The sequence below is a fragment of the Trachymyrmex septentrionalis genome, unplaced genomic scaffold (genome assembly GCF_001594115.1).
Source record: "Trachymyrmex septentrionalis isolate Tsep2-gDNA-1 unplaced genomic scaffold, Tsep1.0 scaffold63, whole genome shotgun sequence".
NCBI lineage: Eukaryota > Metazoa > Arthropoda > Insecta > Hymenoptera > Formicidae > Trachymyrmex > Trachymyrmex septentrionalis.
In genome coordinates this window covers 575661-598044 of record NW_017305811.1, presented here as the reverse complement: position 1 = coordinate 598044, position 22384 = coordinate 575661, and the positions used below count along the sequence as shown (strand labels likewise).

General features: G+C 34.0%; 1 protein-coding gene across 6 annotated transcripts in view; it reads left to right on the top strand.

The window, feature by feature from the left end:
- LOC108753019 overlaps nt 1–20351 on the top strand; it is a 75564-nt gene extending 55213 nt beyond the window's left edge. For all 6 annotated transcript variants that reach the window (XM_018494318.1, XM_018494313.1, XM_018494315.1 and 3 more), the window contains 3 exons: nt 194–379; nt 17685–17973; nt 18803–20351. In XM_018494318.1, the coding sequence (XP_018349820.1) occupies nt 194–379; nt 17685–17973; nt 18803–18931 (604 nt within the window). In that variant the 3' untranslated portion in view covers nt 18932–20351. The remainder of the gene's footprint in view (nt 1–193; nt 380–17684; nt 17974–18802) is intronic.
- Nucleotides 20352–22384: the final 2033 nt, after the last annotated feature.

The window sequence follows — 22384 nt, the reverse complement described above, 5'->3', positions numbered from 1 at the left end:
GTGTCTGTATTTAGATATTAATAAAAGAAAAATATAAGATAATAATAAAGAGAAATAAAAAAATATAAGATGATATAAGGAAAAGAAAAAAAAACACACATTTTACTAATTGTAATTGCCCGATTGTAAACACGTATAACACATGTCTCTCTTTCATCTTTATACTAACACAATATGCTTCTTTTAATTTCAGCGAAGGTAGAGAAAAAGTACGTGTCTCGTTGTTAGGTCCACAACCATCGCCGGCGACGCCAGGTGTTCTCTTGCTGGAGCCGATCACGCATTCGACAGGACTCCCGATAAACATGGCCAACAATCCGACGGAACTTCTGACCACGCACACTGAGCACACCACGCCTGCCTATCACACGCAAATCAGGTAAGACGAAATCTAGTCTTACAAATAAAACCTTAACTAATCGTCAGAGATTATGAGATAAATTAGAACATCGCCACAAATACTGAAGGAAACCAATTAAGAATCAATTTGAAAAGAAATGCGCCCCACGCGACCTAATGAGCTTCTGATTCTTTCTTCATGAACGCAAAACTTACGAAATTATTGAAAAGTAAATTAATTATCAGAACAGGGGGGGGTGGGGGGAAGAGACGTTTGAAAATCATTAAAGATGGCAAACATCATCTTCAGAAGGGATATCTTGATTCCTCACCTCGTTACGATGAATTTTTTGATGATTTTTTCGAGGCATTATTTTGTCGTGAATAAAAAAATCTTAAAATTATCAGACAATAAAGGAGTAAAAAGGAGAGTAAAAATTATCAGAGATGAGAGACACTGTCTCCAGAATAATTAGCCTCCCATGCACGATTCGCGACCCTTGATGATCTTAATGGGCCGGAAGTGACGTTCTTTTCTCTCTCGGCTCCACCATGCCCCTCTATGTCTCTATCGACTACCGCACTACCAAACTGTTTACGATTATTCTCCGTGGTTACTGCCTGTTCGTGGTACAGTGTAACTATTACGCATTAAAACTGTCTCTACCGCTGTCAACATTACGACATACCGTCTGGCCCGCACACGTTACATGCAAATTCCCCCCAACGATTTCCTTTTGTTAAAAAAGAGAGATAATATAAGTTAAACAATAGGTAAAGATAGTGAGCACCTATAGTTAATAGGTGTTCACACCATATTCAATATAAATTCTAATTAATTATGTATATATATTTAATTATATTTGTACGTAACATACATATATACAACATTGATAGAATTTTGATCCAAAGTTTTTAAATTTTCTTACAAACTTTGTATAAAATCTTCAGAATAATTCAGAATCACATAATATTAATGTCTTTTTCGAAATAATTCGGATATTGTGATAAAAATTATATTTATCCCAAAACTTTGTTATCCTATGTGAATGTTATCTTTTGCGGTTATTCTTTTGCAGTATTATCTTAGCGAATCCTCGGTCCTTATGTAATTCGTCAAAATCGACGCTAAAATGGAAGAGGAAGAAGCGTCAAGAGAAGAATCGATCGAATTACTATATTCTGTTGTCAATTTAAACTTTTTTCCTACGCAACTCCAAGACCGCTATTTCATTTGTACGATTTTTGTCATACGACAAATTTTTCAAGCCTGTTGATTGGCTGTAAGATAGAGAGTTCTCTCACACATGTTGTTGTACGATAAAAACGCATAAATGAAATAGCACCTAATCTCTTGACGCTCGATTGATTGCACGGTTCTACGGCGCATTATGCTTATAAAAAATTAGTAAATAAAAACTACTACACACATTTTTACCTGCAGTGTTTGATTTGTTGATGGAAGATTCAGGTTAATGGGGGTATTATAAGCGTTATTACTCAGTAGAATGTTACGTAAAATCGTGCATATGTCGTACGAAGTCTCTAATTGCTAATGCAAGCGAACGTACGTCGTGTTTGCGACGAAATCTATCGGCATGGAATCATCGTATGCGTAAAATTTCTCAACGAATCTGTAATTTGTACAATTATAGATTTGTCGAGGAATTTGTGTATTCATATAATTCACAATACTGCAACCGTACAAAAATTAATTTAAATTGAAATTTACATTTGCATAATTTATATATATATTCCAGCGAATATTTTTGTGTTTATAGAAATTAATGAAAAAAGTTAGCTTTATACAAAATTTCTCGTTGAATATCTAAAAGTTTGAAGGATTTAATAAAATTTTTACTTCTTCTCTTTGCATGCGTGAAAGAGACATGATTAATCGATATTCATATAAGCTATTCATATGGCTATTCATATAAGTTTTATTGGACATTTTATCATGCGATTTCAATAATGTAACGAGTCTTAGGTATATCGAAACTTTGAAAGTCGAGAAAATATAAAGAAAAACTTGGATCGGAAAAAGCCCCGGAATTTGAATTTCTGTGGAGAAATCTGTGGAGACGAGAAGAATACGCAAATCTGTACCTTCGGCACCTGTACATCCAGGATGAATACACCCTTCCACCAGAGCGTTACTATTACCCGATCGCGTTTCTCACGTACACATCGCAGTTTCTTCGTCCATTCATACACACGCCTTATATCCCCGCGGTGCATATAATCGGGTTCGAGCTCAAGTTAGTTCTCCACCGCCGCCATCGCCACCACCATCACCTCCATCACCACTCTACCGCCGCCAGAGCACCACCAGAGTACCACCACCATCTCAATGCACTAGCCTCGCCAAATCGCTGATACCAACGCAGCAGCGCCCGGTACCGGCACTCCGTTCCCGATGCGCGCGAGTACCGAAGAGAAGGGAGCGCGAAAGAAGGACGCGAGTCGGGGCGCGAGAACGGAGGACGGTAGAGATCGATATAGCGTGGGTGGATGTGCAGAGGTGCGGTGAGGCCGCTGCCGCCAGTCGTGCTGTCGGCTGCATCGACGGACATTCGCGCGCGCTCTCTTTTTCTCTTTCTCTCTCTCTCTCTCTCTCTCTCTCTCCCCCCGTGTCTCTTTGTAGTATCCCTTTCTCGTTGGTCCGTCTCTCTCCCTCCTCCACTCTACAGCTATCTCCCTCGTTCCCTCCTGCCTTTTTCTCGAGCCCCCTTTCTAGCCCTTCGTGCCATCCCGCATGTCATCGAATGCAGCCGATCGGGAGCAACGTCGATCCTCAGGATCGCATCCCCGATGATAAAGTGATAACGCGGTCACAACAGTGCGATAAGGCCGATGATATGGCACAGTGAACAGTGCGGTGATTCCTGCGTGTAGATCTCTATTGATTGGGATTAATCCGATCGGGCTCGACGAGTGAGTTAGGAGGATAAATCAAGAATCATCTCTCGATCGCTTGATTTTTGAAATCTGTTCTCTCTCTCTCTCTCTCTCTCTCTCTCTCTCTCTCTCTTTCTCTCTTTATTCAACACGTGCGTGGGCGAGGATGCGTGTCACGCGCGATTTTTCTCGGGGCTGCGTTGGGAAAATTGACTGTAACTTGTTGTAATCCCCTAATGGCCACGCGATCTGACCGCAATCTGTGACGCAAAACGCGCGACCTCGCAAATAACGAATGCAGTGCTCTAGTGAAACCAGTGTTTTTCTTCTATTGCGTACTATTTTACATACTCCCCACGGAGTATGAAAATACAATCCTTAATCGCTGCAAGGTCCTTGTTGAATAAGTGGAAATCGTAGGATGCCGATTGCGAATACGCGACGAAGGACTTCGGACACGGTGCTCATGGGTCACCGTCGAATTTTTCACCTCTGCTTTTTTCGATATTTTCTTTCTCAGTGATAATTTAATCGCAAATTGGTCTCTTTGCAAAAAATTGATACGTAATTTCGCGCTCATCTGTACATACGATGTTTAATTCTCGCAAATTGTCTTATATTGGTAAAGAGACCGAAAAATATACGAAGAAAAACTCACGCGTACGAATCGGCCCTTCCTCTGTTCGAAAGAAAGAAAAATAATAAATCGCTTGCAATTATTGACTTTTCCGCGTGCCATCTTGCTTTCATCTGTATATTTCTAACGGCCTATACTTACTACGCGTCTATACTTACTACGCGTCATTTTCTCTGTTTTAGCTATGTTATATAAATTTTCTTATTTTCTTCACAATTTCGCAGCAGCTACTTCAATATTCAATCATTCCAACTGAATGTATAATGTATCTTATTCGTGGTTAAAGGTCAATGCTCGATTAGTTTTTTAAATTGGCTTCGAAATTAAAAAGTCGCAACTTTTATGAACGTACTTTCCACTTCATACCGTAGAAGCTGCGAGACTCGCGAAACGAAATTTGGAGTAATCCAAATGCGTCCAAGTCGAAGCGGAGCGTGCCAAAGATTGTGGCCGGAGAACTCTGTCTTCGGAAACCATGACCTGCCTTAGAAAAGTTTCGAACCTTACGAGATACTCTCCGTCACGATCACCTAATTGCCTAATTAACCGTAAAAACATGAGTTAACCATATTGAACAGTTGCCAAAGCGAACCTTACTGATCTTGAATTATTAATCTAATGGCGTCTAATCATATTAATTTTGTTGATCGTAAAATCACTGTGTATTAACATATCGTGGTAACCTCTTCCGTGAAGAAATAATGAATCTTAAGAACTTATAAAAAAAATTATAAATTATTATTCATATTAATTTGTAGAAATTATTTTTGATTCGTTACGATAATGAATTTTATTTTACGAGTCAGCTCTTGAAGTCTTCTACAATTATGTTCAGAGTAACCTTTGGGCGCGTAGTTTTATTGCATTTGCTTTCGAGCAACCGTCTCACGTTCATAAAGACTAAAAGCATATTTACGAGGGCGTGTCGCGCGTAAAACGATGCAACGAGACTTATCTCGAAGAAGTGAGTAGGTTGAAACAATGGCGGCGATCGTGGCGTAAATTTTTCAACGGGTCTTCTTTCTCCCGTCGCATGTGTGAGAAAAATACGCCGTCTACCACAAACTAGGTAATAATAACTCATCCATAAATGTGTGCGCGCTTCAAGCGGCGCTCGTTAATAATAAATAGATCAGAATGTACCTGTTAATATTTTCGTAAGCAATTGAGCTTTTTTTGATTACGTATTAGTACAACTTATGTTAATTTAATCAAATTACTTTATCATTATACTGACGAATCATCATTTTTTACTACTTAACGAGATCTTTCCAAACTGATTTTTCTAATTATATTGTCGAAATGTTTGAAAGTTCCAAAATTAATCAGAATGGATTGACACAGTGCGGTGTGTAGTCGAGCAGTTGAGCCTCATGACATGATTTTTGCCCTCGACCTCCTCATCTGAATGACGCTCGCTCTCTATCTCGTTGATCTTCATTAAACTTCTTCACGAGAAATTTAGTCGTGCAGGTCCTCGCGTTATCGTCAATTACCAATTACGCGTCGATAAATGCAAATAAACGCTGCTAAATGGATTATATTGCTGCTATAATGATTGCGAGCTATGACAGTAGTAACGTTGAATATTTTATCTACAAAGAATTGAATTTTTTATCACAGAGAACGATGGAATTTTGCCCGTTTGTACAGACTTTTGTAGGATGTGAACAAAATTCTTAAACGAGCATATTTTGAAGATTTTAAATTAAACAATTTAGAGAATTTTCTGCAATAAAAAAATTCAATATTATGTGTTTTTTTAATTTTTCAAAACTAAAAATATTTTAACGAATCTTAATTTGTACATTTGTTAATTTAAAATTTATGGAGACAACATCTCTATTGGTATCATTTTCTTCTTTATAGAATGTCCATTAATTGTTTTGAATTAAGTAAAGTAAAGTCGTGATCTGGACAGATCAACGGTTTCAGGTAGTAAAGGTAGCTTCGAACGTAATAAAGTTATCATCGCGATAAACATAGCCATCTCAGATATCTTGTAATTGCAGGCTATTGTATCCATTCCTCTCGTGTCTTTTCTCTCTCTCTCTCTCTCTCTCTCTCTCTCTCTCTCACACTCTACCTATAGGTACTGTAGGTAGCGCAGGGAGCCTGCAGACCTATTCTGCAACTCTTAACGCAAGTTTTGTTATCGTTATAATAGCGCTGCGCATTACAGAATAGAACTGCTGGCTAGTCCAGGTACATGAAGTCGATCACGCAGTCGCACAACAGCTTGATGAATCTGTGACAACACGCGGCGCAACGCATGCACGTATTCCCATGTTACGTGACCTTATAACCAATGGCTCGTATATAGTACAGATCGCGGAACTAGGTCGGGTCCATAATGTGTGCTCTCCCTTGTCTTTCGTCAACAATTCTCTTTTCCTTGAGATCTCCTATATAGTTCAAAATTTCGACTATAAATAAGATATTACATTTACTTTAATTTTAAGTCATAAATCTAGATTTTATTCTACATAATTGAAAAATTTATGTTATGTTTAACACATTTCATATGTCCCAAACGATCTACCCAAACCTTTGTATTAATTTAACGCGATGAATATGTTAGAAAGTGACATAAATATTGTGTAAAAAATTAACACAAAATATGTCACACTTCGGAAACAAATTGTGGAACTAACATATTTTGTCAGTGAAATTAACATTTACAATATGTTAAATTAATGGGCACGTTTTATTTATTTATATCTCAGAATGTATATTTTAAAACTACCTACATTCTTATATTATTCGTTTTCTCATTCATAAATTGTATTATTTTAACACGAAGAAATATTGAATATTAATTTATCATAACAAAATATTCAAATAATAATTACATTATATTAAAAGTTCAACATAAAAATTTGAAGAGCCGTAATTTCACACTACTCCTGTATCGCAACTGTATCATGTAAAAAAATCATATCATTTCATTTTTAAAAAGTGGAGGTGACCTTTATATCGTTTGGCACTTTCATCTAGAATAAAGCAACGCAACCAAAATCACATCCCCCTTAAACCGGATCACTTTTTTTTTAATCTAAAACTTTTTTTCAATCTCACACACACGTCTCATTCTCGAGATATTTTAATGCGTCAATTAAAATGAAACACCCAGTATATCTATGCGAGATCAGCCGTGACCCATATTTTTACCCCAGTCGTATAATCCCCATAATCGTTGGGCGCAAAGGGAAAAGCAGCTTACGTACTCTGTACGAGCTAGGGTACACGTCATTGAACGATAAGCAAGGCAGGCAGACAGCTAAGCAGGGCGAGTCCGTGCCGGTCGTTACTCGGGAGTCTAAAAATGTCAAATGGCTCGATATAACATATAGTCAATCGCGAAAAGCTATGCTTTAGCTGTGAGGAAATCGCGAGTGACAAAGTGCAACATTGTCCTCCGCTTTTAGTCCTTTGACCCTTTAACCCTTCGAGATGGTACACCTCGCACTAACTTTTTCACAAGTTATATTCAAGCGGCTGATAGTCTATCCGTTGACGACTAGGGACACATAGAGATGTCATGAGTCAAGAAAAGGTCGATATTTCGCCGGGTGATAGGAGCAGGAAAGTTCACATGTACATGAGAAAGTTCATAACGTTGAAAACACATATTCTAAGAGAGAATTTCTTTACGTGAAAATATTAATCAACATATGTGTGATTTTCATTTAATATATTATTCGTATTTGAAAAGTGGAAGTTAATTCGATAGAGGAAAATAATAAAGATTTACACACATATGTACATCTTATTATATTTTCTCTCGTTAGCTTTTTGATGCTGTCTGCAGTACTTCATATAATATTTATAATAAAGTAAATTGTTTTAAATTATTTCCTTCGAAATTGTAAATACTACAATTTTATCATTCATTTTCTATTATATTTTTAATCCACTTTCTAAGCAATCTCTCTATAAATTAAGTAGCTATCCATGTTAAATATTTATAGTGATGCTAATATAATATAATAGTTTCCATTGTATATCAATCAAACGTCCAGTTATGCTTGTAATCATTCAAAATGTGTGTTCATATATAGTTACTACTCGTGAGAACTTAGGAAAAGTATTTGACGTAACGAGATGAATTCAATGAGTAATGAAGATAAGTGGAGTGTCCCTGCATATGAAAGGCGCGCATGCGTTAATTGGTTGACAGAGTTTCATTTACAAAGAAGAAGTCTCTGTGCGTGTTACGCATCGCCGGAAATGAATGAATCTTAAATGAGTTACGGACAATCCCTCCAAAGACTCTTGAAGAAAAACGCTTGCATTCTGCGTCCGCATCTTATCACTCAGAACGCACCGTTTCAAACTTCATTTTTCTTCGTAGCTTTGTAATAAAAAATAAATCATAACCGATCTTTGTCTCTGTCCAAATGTAACGCCGTCAAATTCTCATTTAGATTACTTCGAAATTTATCTTGATTTCTGCAATTTGTGATTCGCGTGCCGTTTCGCCAAGGAGTCATTGAAGTCGTACGACATACGTAAACAGTGCCAAATCGATACTGCTCGTGTTCCGCTAGGCAACTAGTTGCACAACCAAGTCACAATCCTGGAACATTCGTGTGTTTTTACTCTCTTTCTTTTCTAACATAAGGTCTTTCATTTAGTATTGACTGCAGTCAATCGTTCGATTGTCTTCTTCGATTATTATTTTTACCCTCTGTACGTATTATAGAAGAAAATTTTTTTTTTTTATTGTCGTTTATTCAATATCGAATATTATTTTGTCGAATATTTTTTGTTTATTCAATGTTGAATATTATGTTTATTCCATAATGTGTTTTAATTTTTGATGCATTTCTTTTAAGAGAATGGAGACTTGAACCTCCTTAAATATACCAAAAGCGCGAGTAGAATGCGATCTACTTCAAGCTGCTGACTCAACGTGTAAATTTCCGGGCTATTTTTAAGCCGCTGTGCGCATCCTCGAAAATACCGTCACAAGCGAACAAATTACGGAGTTTTTGCAATATCGTGTATATCCAGATACACGCTAAAGTCACATTATTTAGTGGAGAGTCGAACTGCGCATACGCAAGATCCCCCAAGAATGATCTCTGCTAACAAATGCGGTAGACGCATGATATCCTAACTAGGCGCGACGGCCATGATGCCGAAGAGAAGAGAAAATGGGTCACAGACTTTCCTGAAATAGGTCGCTTCTTGATACAAGTCAGCCGGGGCTTTCACATGACGGAAGGAAATCCCGGCTTATCCGCGTTACGAGCTTGCAAGGCTCCGTTTGACGATTGAGCTTCTGTCATATAAAAATGAGAACCTCGGAAACGTCTCAAATAGATAATATTAACTGCGTAGAAACAAAAATGTTTGATATTAAAATGATATTAAAAATTAAATATACACATAATAATTATAAATATCATGATATGAATTGTGATTTTTTTTACTTCTACGTAACTATATATATAATTAATGTTATTTGAGATGTTTTCACGATTTTCATTTTTGTAAAAACTCAATCGTCAAAGAATTTTGTAAGCTTCTAATGCAGACATAATTCACTAACAAAGCGAGTATAGAAGTAAAAAAAAATCGTGATTTAAGATAAGACCGCCCAAGAGTACACATTTTGTTCTTTTACGCTGTATAACTTATAAAAGAATCCGAATTTGAGCATTAAAACGCTTAACTTATTTCTTATAGCAGTACAGTTATCTAATTGCATCGGCTCCTAAATCGCACTCTACCTCGCTTAGAAATTCAATTATTGTACTTACATACTTTCTTACGGGTTTACGAACTATATGCTGCAACGCATGAAGCGCAATAGAAGTCACAAGTGTTGTTATTTATGTGAATGAAAAAATCATAATAGTGTTATTTTTCAACGTATTTCATAGCAGAATTACAGAAAATATAAGTTAGCCCAAGTCTTGATCATTTGTCGCGATTAGAATATTATTAAAATTTAATGAAATTTAATTATTATTAAACATGATAAAATTTTTAACTTTGAAATTAAAAAGTTGACAGAAAAAAATTTTCTCAAAAGAGAAAAACATTTCTTATAATGTGCTTGATTCGTATAATTTTTTTAAAATCTTTTTTCAACCGTTAATAACGCTTGAAGCTTCTAATCTGAATACATTACTCCTTAAGAAAATGAGCGTCGAGCGTCAGCATGAAAAGCCACCTTTATTCATTACTTGTAACAGAAAAAGTAATTCGTCGATGCGTTACAAGTTACTTATTACTTTTTTCAGTAAATACAATCGGCGAAAAGATAATTCTTTTAAAAAGCTGAATAAGAAAGGAACTTACTTAATTTTGCACTTTGAAGTGTGATGGGAACGCCTTGCTTCGTCCTTATCCCAATTTTGAAATATCTCGAAGAATGTTCTATCTTCTGGTTTCTTACGTCAGAGAAGAGAGCCGGATAAACACTCGATAGATTATTTCGCATCGGTCAAAACGGAAAACACTCGATGGAAGGCTTTTCTCTTGGCAAAGCGACCAGCTCTAAAATAACGAATAGTTCTCTCTCTCTCTCTCTCTCTCTCTCTTTGCTCTAGACAGAAAGGAAACGACAAATCTCCGAGAGAGAAAGAGTGAGAAGAGAAAAGAGGAGGAGAACATTAGAAAGAGTTAGAGGAAGAACAGATGTTGCAAACGCGCTTAAAAATAAAGTCTTACGTTGCTGTTCAAGTTCGCTCGCGTGAAATTAGTCAAGTTCTTTTTCGAAGGCGAGGCAGGGACATTTTGGTCGATCTTTTGGTTAGAGCCTCGAATTTTTTATAAGGATGAGAACACGATGGAATGTATGAGGGTCAACTTCGCACTCGGTAAAACGTGAGAGAGTGAAGGAGAGAAGGCGAGATCTCTCGCCTTATAGATAGAGATTGCCGGACTGTCAAATGTTGCTAGACGCAATCGAAAAATGACGACCACCCACGGCGGCCACATGTACTACGTAATTAAAGTGCCCAAGGACACCAACGATGGCAACGAGAGGTAATTGCATTACATAAGCATCCTCGATAATACCCCTTTCTAAATCCACTCCAGAAACTTTGATTTCTTCTTTGTTTGCGTCCTATTCATATCATATTCCGTCGGTCCGCCGCATGTAAAATGTTATATTCTGAAAGCGTCAGTTTTTATGACTCTCGTGGAACCAATGTTCTTCGATAATCATGAATATTGCATAACATTAAAACTAGAGATAGGTTTTTTAATACGCTTCAATTCCTGCGAGACGTTTGCATGTTTCCTACAGTAAAAAATTTATGAGGCCTCGTAGAAAATAGTAAATTATTAATTTTTTTTAATTTTATATTCACGTAAAAATGTATATAAATTTTATATATGCGCACGACAGGGTATCTCCCGATTTTCTGTACAAACTCTGACAGTATAAGTCATTGTTGTACGTAAGAGTTACAGCAAAAATATAAAATCTGTAATATACTATAAGTAATGTTTCCGATGATGCATTACGATATTGGTTAAATGAACATTATTCCGAAAGGAAAGTGAATTATTCAGAAAGATCGATACTTCAAGATCAACAGATCAAACTTTTAAACTTCTATATGTGGAAGACATTGAAAAAATAAATTTAAAAATTTATTAAATACATGTCATGTTAAGAGTCGAATTAATGAGCAAAGAATTACGCAGGCCTGCAAAAATAATCTTTGAAGAGTCCACTGAGATGTAAGAATGATATTTCCGACGTAATTTTTTACGCTGACAAATTCAAATCTGATCACAATTGTTTAGCACGTCAGGATTTTGGGATATTCTAACTTAAAAGTTCAAAAAAAGTCGTTTTTTGATATGTTCAGATTACAATAACTTTGAAATGTAATGATATCTCTTGATTTGGCCAATAGATTCGAATTCGTTATGGAAAAATCTACAGAAATGCATATATGTATTTTCTAAAATGATTTCTTACAACTGCAGGAATAAATTGTATTAATAAATTCCATGTTCTTTAGTAGACAAGCATCGAACGCTCATTAGACTGATTTTTGTAATACTTTGTATCAAAAGATTTTTTGGGTCGCTGATTACGAATTTAAAATCGAAATTTAAACATTCAAAAACCAATATGGTGAAGCCAATATGGTGATTTAAAGCTTAATTCAAAGCTTAATAGATATAATTATGTCGATTTTTTTAAATTTTAACTTCAAATGCGTAATATATAATGTTTTTTTTATATTGTTAGTTATTTGGTAGTTATTTAAAAATTATTGATCTAAATATGACATTTCATGTATATAACTAGCTTGATATTTCTTGTTCATTGTCTCATTCCGCATTTTTTCCCATTCTCTTTCATGCTTTTTTTCTTGTTTTATCCGCCTCCTTTCTGTCTTCTTCTCATGCCGCTTTTTTTTTTTTCATCGCGAGAATAATCGGCTAAATTTGATCGTCACGTAACCTTACTCGAACTATACATTGCGTCGGCCTTAAAGAGCAAAGAGCAACGTCTTCTCGAAGGTCTTCAACTCCTGATCGATTGTATAAACCTAGGAAAGGGTTATACATTAACCAGAGATTCGTCAAATCTTTGCTAACAATAAATATACATATACACGTAAATTATGTTCAGCCTAAAATATTTTTTTCTAGGTTCTTTGTAGTTATACAAATTCAATATTGTTCGTTCAAATATAATCTAAGATTCGTTGGATACTTATGCTACTCATATGAACTACAAAACTTATATTGAACAAATTTTTACCTCAGGTGACATTTATATCAAAGTAAGTGAATTTATATTTGTGCATATTTTTTAATTCTGTAAAAAAATTTTGCAATTCGTTAAGTCAGTTTTTTTGGTTGCACTGTAATTCGTGATAATTGTTGTCGCTCCACCAGTATTTCTTTAAAAAAGAAATAAAAGAAATTGTGTCTCGAATCTTCGCCTTTAGCGAAGCTATCTAGATTGATCGAATAATCTCAGAGAAATTAACGAAAGAAAAACGGAAGTCGATTGCAATCGATCGTACCATCGGAAATTCGAGCCAGTCCTCATTTCCTATCCGTCTAGACGTTATTTCAAAATGACCGATTACATTACACAGTCATTTCATTGTAACGAACGTTAACGATAATCCAGGAAATAAACCATCAAATTTCTCAATAGTATCTAATAATAATATATAATGACACAATTTCGAACATACAAATTTGTCATAAATTTCCACATTAGCAGTTAGAGATCAAATTATATATGTATTTAAATGTATAGGAATTATTTATTTAAATGTAATTTAATGTAAATGACCTGCAACTAATGCGTTATCTTTTAAGAACGTGTTCCTAAGATAATTTTGAGCAGAAAATTCTAATACGAAAAGAAAACAATTTTGGTAAAAAATTTTTATTTCATGAAATACGTTTCTCTTAAAAAACTTCAAACCTTATTTTTTTCTTCTTAAAATTATGTTTCTTTTCAGATATAAAATTTTATAGATTAAAATAATTATTTAAATAATATATCTTAATGCTTAAATAAGTATTTAATTAAACTGGATATAAATAATATTTACTTTTTATTTAAATGTAAGTTTACAATTATAAAAAGATTTTCTTTAGTTTTAAAAATATTTTGATCATTATTTTTGATCGTAGAACTTTCCAAATTCACACATTATACAAGAATTTAAAATTTCGTTCTGATCAACATCATCTGTGAATTTTGTTTTAGACTTCGATATTGTCTCACAAATTTCAAACTCTTTAAGTGTACTGATACTATCTTCGGAACAATGAATTTTGCAATTTTAAATTATGTGCAATATAAACAATTTTTACTACCTTGCCATTTGTCAATGTATTTTTTCTAGAAATACATATATATTGCGTCATGTATACTGAAGTTCTTTTCGCACGCAATTGAGGTAGCAGATATATAGTTTCAAAAATTGTACAGCTATCCTTTTTCAAAGATTTATACTTTTATATAGACCACTATCCTTTTTCAAAGATTTGTACTTTTATATAGACCACTTCATTATGTTATTGATGAAATTTTATCAACCGTTTGCCGAAGAAACTGTTGGTTGAAAGAGCTTTCTTTAGCTTGAAAGTTGGCCAAATCACAAAGGATTTTGTTTTCATCTAAATCTGGTATCTTTTTTATTGATTCAAAAATCAACCCTATAATTTTAGTCTAAAAATAAAAACAAATATTTAATATATATATATATTAAATATTTGTTTATACACACACACACACACACACACACACACACACACACACACACACACCAAGTGTGACATTTTAATTGGTTTATTAAAATATCTCGAGAATGATACGGATGATTTGAAAAAGTTTCAGACAAAAAGTTATGTGAGTGGGACATAAGATCATAAGATGATACCATTGATTTGATTTTGATTTGACCTGCTCAAAGTCGGAGAAAGATCATTTTGAATTTTCTAAATGGAACTCTCCTTTTTTTACTACATATTTTCGTAGTTTATTTTGAAAGCTTTTCAAAACACTGTAATAAAATATTTTTTTCATTGAGTATTTTTCTCTCTCGAAGTATGCTACAAGAATAAGCAATGAAAAATCGAGAATTTTCATTTAAAAAATTCAAAATGTCCTTGTTCTAACTTTGGCATCCAAGATCAAACCCATGTGATGAACTATCTTGTATTCCCCTCGATGTTATACGACTTTTGTCTGAAACTTTTTTCAATCCCACGTCTTCTTCTCGAATTTCACCTGGGGTGATTAAAATAAAACACCCTGTATATATATATATTAATGTGTTTTCTCTTATATTAATTCTCTCTAATATTGAACAATTTTTAGAATAACAGTTTGCGAAATTTCACAAAAGAAAAATAAACTTTTTTAAGACCGCAAATGTGAATGCACAATTGAGTAACTAAAAGCTCTTAAAAAACGATCTAAGCTAGATGACCAGAAGTCAGCGTGCGTACGTTACTGTGAATAGGTAACAGAGCATTACGGCGCAATTAAGCGCAGTACAATGACGAAGTTAATGTCACGGTCATTGCGCAACGGACACGGCGTGATCGCAATTGAGCACAATTTATTCGTTGCGCCCGCAACTGATCGGGTGTCGTCGAATACATGTATAAGGCGACGCGTTTAATATTGAGGATATTAACAATAAAAAATTTTTTTTTGTATAAGATTAATGATAAATCTGTTGAATATAAATCATGAGAGCGATACGAATAATCGATATGTATCATTAATGTGGCTACTTTTCTTGACTGGCGATACTTTTACATGACATTTTCGATATCAGATGTAAAATAATTGTCTGAAAAAAATACTCGGTGGCACAAGAGCATCGTCCGCAGCTTCCCGAAAAAAGCAAAGTATATTAAAAATTAAAGTTATATTCTAAAAGTACATCATATGCACTAAATTGCATTTACTTAGTATAATGTGTTTACCATTATTAAAAGATGCAACTTCGACCATTATAGACTTTATTTCCTATTGATTATGTATTCACATGTACATACAGTCCAATAAGATTCTTATTGATTATATCAGATCGCCTGAAATGAAGACATTTGTTTTCACACATATATTAATTACTACGAAGAATATTACTAAGATCTCTAGTAGTCTAAAGGCTTAGAACGCTCGTATGGAATGCAAGAGATTCGAGTTAAATCCCCGGTTGAAGCAATATTTTCCACATTGAATTTATTTACAGATTTTCAGCACATTAACATCTCTCTAATAATAGGATGTCTGATTGAGCATCAAATTATTAACTTGCTTATCAATTTAATTTGTGATATCATATCACTGTTGTAGTTTAGTTGCGTTTTTAAGTCCAGAAAATCAATTTGGCGCGCAATGACTACATATGTATATAAATTCATATGGGAATTATATTTAAGTATCTAAGATCCAGCTTCGACCGTTATAGACTTTAATTCTTATTTGTTGTGCATTTATTTATCAATCAAAAGTTAAACATATGGTATCTATACTCTTATTATAGAGACTTTTTAACTTAGAATAAAATTTACTGATGCCATCGCTATTAAACAACTACGAACTATTATTTTATTCTTCGAACCCTTTCCTTTCACATAAAGAATCATTTACATTGGCCGTAATCTGTAAGAATAGACCAATCACAGTCGAATGAGAGGGAAATAATCGATTACGATTGTGATCAATTTTTACAGATTACAGCCAATATAAATAATTCTTGACTCTGACGACATTACGTTCCATTTAGCATTCGCAAGTCTTAAATTTATTTGTTTAATACTTGAAATAACAAAGATGAAATGATTCTATGAGCGTCAAGTGGAACTCACCCCAAATCGAAATGCACGTGTAATATTTTCAGAGAAATCCAATAAAAGTCTGAAAATTTCAGAGAAAACTTTTCAAGAAAAATCGCGCGCACTCTCATGATAAGTAATGAAGTAAATGTAGATACGGAAATGTTATGATATAAATTTCTACATGAAATAACAAATTTGTGGTGCTTACTAAATCAATTCAACTTTTGTCTTAAAAAGAGACAAGAGATTTCTAGGATTAAATTGAAATCGAAATTTGCAAAAATTTATTTCAAGGAAAGAAAGATAAATGGATATAATTCTCCATTTTGGTATTATTTATTATTATATATTTGAAATATAGAAAATTAACTTGTAATACAAAATTTTTTGAAAATATAGAAATTTTCTGTGTGTGTCATTGAAAACGGGCTGGAAAATTTCGATTTTTATCATGATTTTATGAATTCTAAAGAAGTGAAACTATGCCCATTATTTCTTTTACTGAAATATAGTCGCTTTCATCTTTAACGTAACCATACGAATCTCCTGTCCCCTTTTAAGAAATGTGAACTTGATTTATAAAATTATTGTAAGTTTTTAAATAACTATATTTAGAAATTTTAATTGGATTTCTAAGTTTCTTCTTTAAGTCGAGTTGTTTATTTTCCTGATTATTAACATAAATAGGTCAATATCGATAATCCTAGTCTTACGCTCTGTTGCTTCAAAAGTTTTCATTAAGCTGACTATATTAAGAAGGAAAATGCCTGAGTGCACAAAATGACGCTTGGACGAGTAAAATAAATGTTCAGTTGCGATTGAAAGGAATTGCATAAACCGTTTGTTTAACAGTGTTAATTATTAATGTGACAAATTTGCATCAATATATGATCTGTTCAATTTTACATTTTTTTTAAATAATAATCAGTCAATGTCTCTTATATACATCAAAAGTTTTGTTCCTAGTGCGTATTAACGATCATGATCTTTTACATTGTATCAAGAAATTATCTCGTGCTAGAAAACATTTTTCATGTAAAACGCAATCTATGCAGCGAGATCCATCATTAAGATATCATCCAGAAGCACGTACCATTATAGCGATATTATCAAATATAGGATGATTCATAAGTGACATATAAGAAACGTTATATATATATTTAAAATACTAAATTTCTTATTTAAATTTAAGAATGAAATTTTTATGAAATGATATAAAATTTTTAATTACTTATTTATCTCATATTTATAGAAGTAAACTCTTTAATACATGAAATTCAAATGCACACAGAGAATAAAAGAGGCACATAACAAAAGTATTTGATAAGTTCAGTTTTAGGAAGACATGCGATGTACAATTGAAAAGTAATGATTTGCATTGAATTGCAATGAAAGTAATAATCGTTATCTGACCAAAAAATTTCAACGTCTTATCACGATTAATCGCGAATTATTTAAACGAGAAGAAATTAAGATTAAATGCGATAATGCTTTCTGATTTTAGTACGGATAGCGGCTGGGACAATCCGTTCAGACCGGATGGCGATCTCTCCCGGGAAGCCGATGAGATCGTCGAACTAATAAAGGGTGGGAAACCGATCACGCCGACTCCGGGTCAGAACGCGCCGCCGTTACCGGGATGCGATGGCAAATCAGGCGACTCGAGTACCAGCCCGCTTCTTAAATCCGCGAATTGTCACGCTAACTCGTCACCGAGGCCCGGTCAGGAGAATGGCAGTGCACGAGGTAGTACTCCTTCGAAAACTGCCGGCAACCAACCTGTTAACGAAAAGGTGAGGTGTTGACGAAAAATGCATCACTGCTCGCTACAATGACGTTCAATTTTTGCTTCTAACGCTAATTGTTAATTTGATAATACAGTGTTCGTATTTAAATAAAAAATAAATACAATAAAAAAATATCTAAGAGCCGATGCAAGAGATTGTTGCGAATTATGATTTATTTTATATAATAATACAACAAATGGTTTACGTTTCGATCTACATTGGAAAAATATTTGTAATTACATAATTATGCTGGGGTGTTTTAATATTGCAACATGGAAAATTACAGATTATATTAATTTTATATGCAATATATATTTACAAGATTCCATTAAACATGAAATTTTACATATAAAATATAAAATGTAAAGGCGAGCAGACTTATTAGCCGCTTTTCTTCGTCCATTGTTTTCTAGGCACGTTAAGTTTATAGATTCTAATTGGCTACAATAACATGATGTCTAGCAAAATCTGGCTAGTTAATTCAGGGATAATTCCAGGTAAAAATCCTGATTTTTCCATTTATATCCATCGATTAATTTTCATTATTTAATTAATTTTTAATTTTCCTAATTAATTAATTTTTCTAATCGTGGGTCAGTACGTAAACCATTTGTTGTAATATTATATAAAATAAATCATAAAATTCGTAATAATATCTTGCGGCTCTTAGAGGCTTTTCATTTATTTTCGATTCATTTTTTTAGTGCAATTTCATTAATTGTTCATATTTAAAGTTTGAAGGTCTGCCGAATTAAATTTGAACATTATTAAATACAAGAATCAAGACAAAAACGAAGATAAGTTAATCAGCCATTCGTAATGATGTCTGGTTCAGGTTGGCGCGTCTCGGACCGCAACGGTGGAGGTTGCGAGGATGACGGCGCAGGGCCCGGGCGACGCGTCACAGGTCGAGCACGTCACCCTGAAGAAGAAGCCTAAGTGCAAGTGCTGCGTGCTACAGTAATGATCGCGCGACAGAGCCAGCGGGGACGCGCACGAGAGACGATCCTCCTCCATTATCGGGAGCGTAACTTCAGCTTCGTGGCTATTGAAGAAATCACGACTGGGCAACTCGAGGTATCGAGGACGCATCGATGAAGAAGCGACTCGAAGAGGATGCCGGAACAGGAAAGCGCCGGTATTCCAAACACGCTCGAGACTTAGAGAACAGGTCCAGAAAATAATTTCTCAGAGGGAGAAAAAGGTATCATCTTTAAAGAAAGTGAAGAAAGTGGAACGAAATATTGGAAACGATGAGAATATATGAAGAAATCAGATTATTAAAAATCTAAAAAAAAATGAAACGAGCAGCAAGTCAAACAAGATGTCAAAGAAGCTTCTTGTATCTTTCAATCATGAAGAAAAGGGAAACAAGGAAGAATATTTTGATGGTAACAAGAGCAAATTTAATCGGAATATGAAGAAAATGAGGTAAGAGGCTATTGATTCTTGTTGAGGAGATTGGAATCTCTCTTAAAATGCTCTGGAACATGAAGTTAACCCTTGCCGTGGAAGATTGGACTCTCGCCAGGCTATCTCTGGCTTTCAAGCACGGAAAAGAGGGATCCACGTGGAGGATGAGACAAGGAACGTCAGTGCGCGAACATTGAACCGCTTTTCGAAAGACAATGATATTTTAATGATGTCACGAGAGAGACCAGAGTTAGGAAAGAAATGGAAAGAGAAAGAGAAAGAAAAAGAAATATATATATATATATATTATACATACAAAACTATATTGTAGATACAGAATGGTAGCTGTATAGCTTATATGCTTTTACTATCGTGGTTAATAATCATCAAGATTATCGTGATTTAAAAAATGCATCGTACGCGTAGAGCGAGAAAGGGAAAGAAAGAATGTGCGAGAGAAAGCGTGAATGTGAACAAGAGAGAAAGGGAAGGATGATGATGAATAATATGACTATATAGGTGGGAAGAATGTGCGCGACGAGGCATGTAGGCTGCGTTTAGGGAGCGCGTTATCAGTGCTATTTGTGTCATACTATTCTTACTTCACGTTCTAATGGATAATGAGGATAGAATGACACAAATAACGCTAATAACGTCTCCCCGAACGCAGTTGTAAAGTTCCGCGGGACGTCATTCGTCCGTTAGATCTCGATACGAACAGATACATCACCGTTTCTGAGGAAGCTAACTTGGCAGCTTTGATCAATCTTTCTTTGCACTGCGAAGGATATTCAACGCGTTGAACATCACTGTATACAGAGGGAGTGTGCCAAATATACCGCATGCTCATTCGCATCTACAAATTTCTTGATCAGTTTGGATCAGTTTTCCTTCAGTGTCACATTATACCGTTTCACAGATGCAACATATGTATGGCATATCTAATCTCAACTTTGATTGTTTATAACTTTTATAAAAATGAATACATTAAAGAAATTTTGTTGAACATAATTAACAACTTTTTTTCAATTAAAAAGATACAACAATATCAAACAAATGTATATATCTTTATTAATAAAAAAGTTATGAGTAATATAAAGTAAACAGAAGTTTCGAAAAAAATCATTTTGAAAAAAGCTGGATATGCCATATCGAGAGTGGCATTGAAGAATTAATAATTTTACGCTTTATTTTTAATTGCTTCTAATTTAGAAATTAACTGATATGTCGTCTATAATCGAGAGAGAGTACGCAGTTTTTGGCACTCTGTACAATAGATAGGCGTTTATTTTAAAGTGGTTCTTTAGTAAAGTACCGAAAATTTGACATTTTATTAAATTTGGCACTTTATCAGTCCCCTCTCACTCAAAATCACAAATATCTGCATAATTTGGATAAAATGTTAAAACTACGTGTATATTTTAATGAAATAGTTTAAAATACACAATAGTATGCAAAAGTGATGAAATAAAAAATTGATTTCTTGTAAAATTTTCCAGATAGCAAAGTCTCGTTTCAACAAAATCGGACAAATCTATGATTGCTTATAATGTCGACAACTTTGCCATAGATTTGTCTTCAACGATTTCGAATATATTCATTGCAGCAATGCTACTTAGGTTGTTTTATATAATTTGGCAACGTTGTATTGTTGAATTACATTGTAATTGTAAGCGAGGTTTTTATATCGTAATTTTTTGAACTTTAGAGAAGTGGTAATATTTGTGTGCACTCAAAGAAGCGTTTCCGATCCTTACGTGGCACTAAATTATACGTTAAAAGTTACATTTTCAACATTTTTTTCTCTCATTTCATCGTTAACCTACCTAAGAATTTTGCACATGTATATCAAGTTCGGCATTTCGACTTTATTATATAAAGAAGTTAGACATTTCTATAGTAATTCGATTTACTAAAGAACTACCTTAAACGCATCGAAGAGTTCCGTAGATAAAATTTCTCTCTTCTTCCTCATCTATCATTTTATACAAAATTCTATGAAAAATTCATTATTCTATTGCCTTTTCTTCGCTTATCTTTGTTTCACTTTTTAAAAATTCATATTTCGCATACAGTAAGAGGCATTAATAATAGGATAGGAATCAAATATCTCTTTCCCATTTTACATTGAATGTATTCCGAAAACAAAATTCCGTTTGAACGGTCGATGTTTCGAAAACGTGTTTTATCGATAAAGATAAAAATATTTAAGATCACCGATCGTTAATTAATTATTGTATTTTGACATTGATCATAATAAATCATCAATAAAGATTTTCGTAAAATTAAAATACAATAATGCTAATTGCAATAAATGTTGTAAGGAATATCCTTTCAAATTTATGAATTTGTTAAATTCATGTTGTTCGCGAGTGATTATAGATTTCATTAGAAATTTTATTTATATATTTGTGTCAGAAATGGTATAATGAGCTTTTTTCTTAATTCATATTTTCTGAAATCTTTAATGCTAGCCTCACTAGCCTAACTAGTATCTAATGATAAGGCAGCTAATTGATGAGTGTTCCCAATTTTATCTGCGGAACTCTAAAGAAAAAGGATTATTTTTCGCGCAGGTATAAATATCATTAAACGCGTTATTGCTCTTACAAGGATCGAGTCTTAAAAATCTTCACGCGTGTCTCTTTTAGAACAACTGTTGGATCAGTTGATTACCCTCGAATCGGTAAGTCCGCCCTCAATTTTGTCCGCCACAATGCGAAATTAATCCCGAATCCTTTTTTATAACGATCAATTATATACATGTGAGATTTTTTATCGTAACGAATTATGCAAAGTATTCGACTTGATTGCAATTTTGTAACAAAAAATTGGCAGGGAATAAGAGAGAAGAAATTATTCTTCTTCTGTGGTTAATCATCATGATGAACAGAATTGCGCCTTTTTGAACATGTCAAGGATTCGAATTTGAATCTCGTCATGTTTCATCGAGTACCTAAGTGCATTTTGTTAATTATTATCATGAGCGCCGTCAGAATTTTCC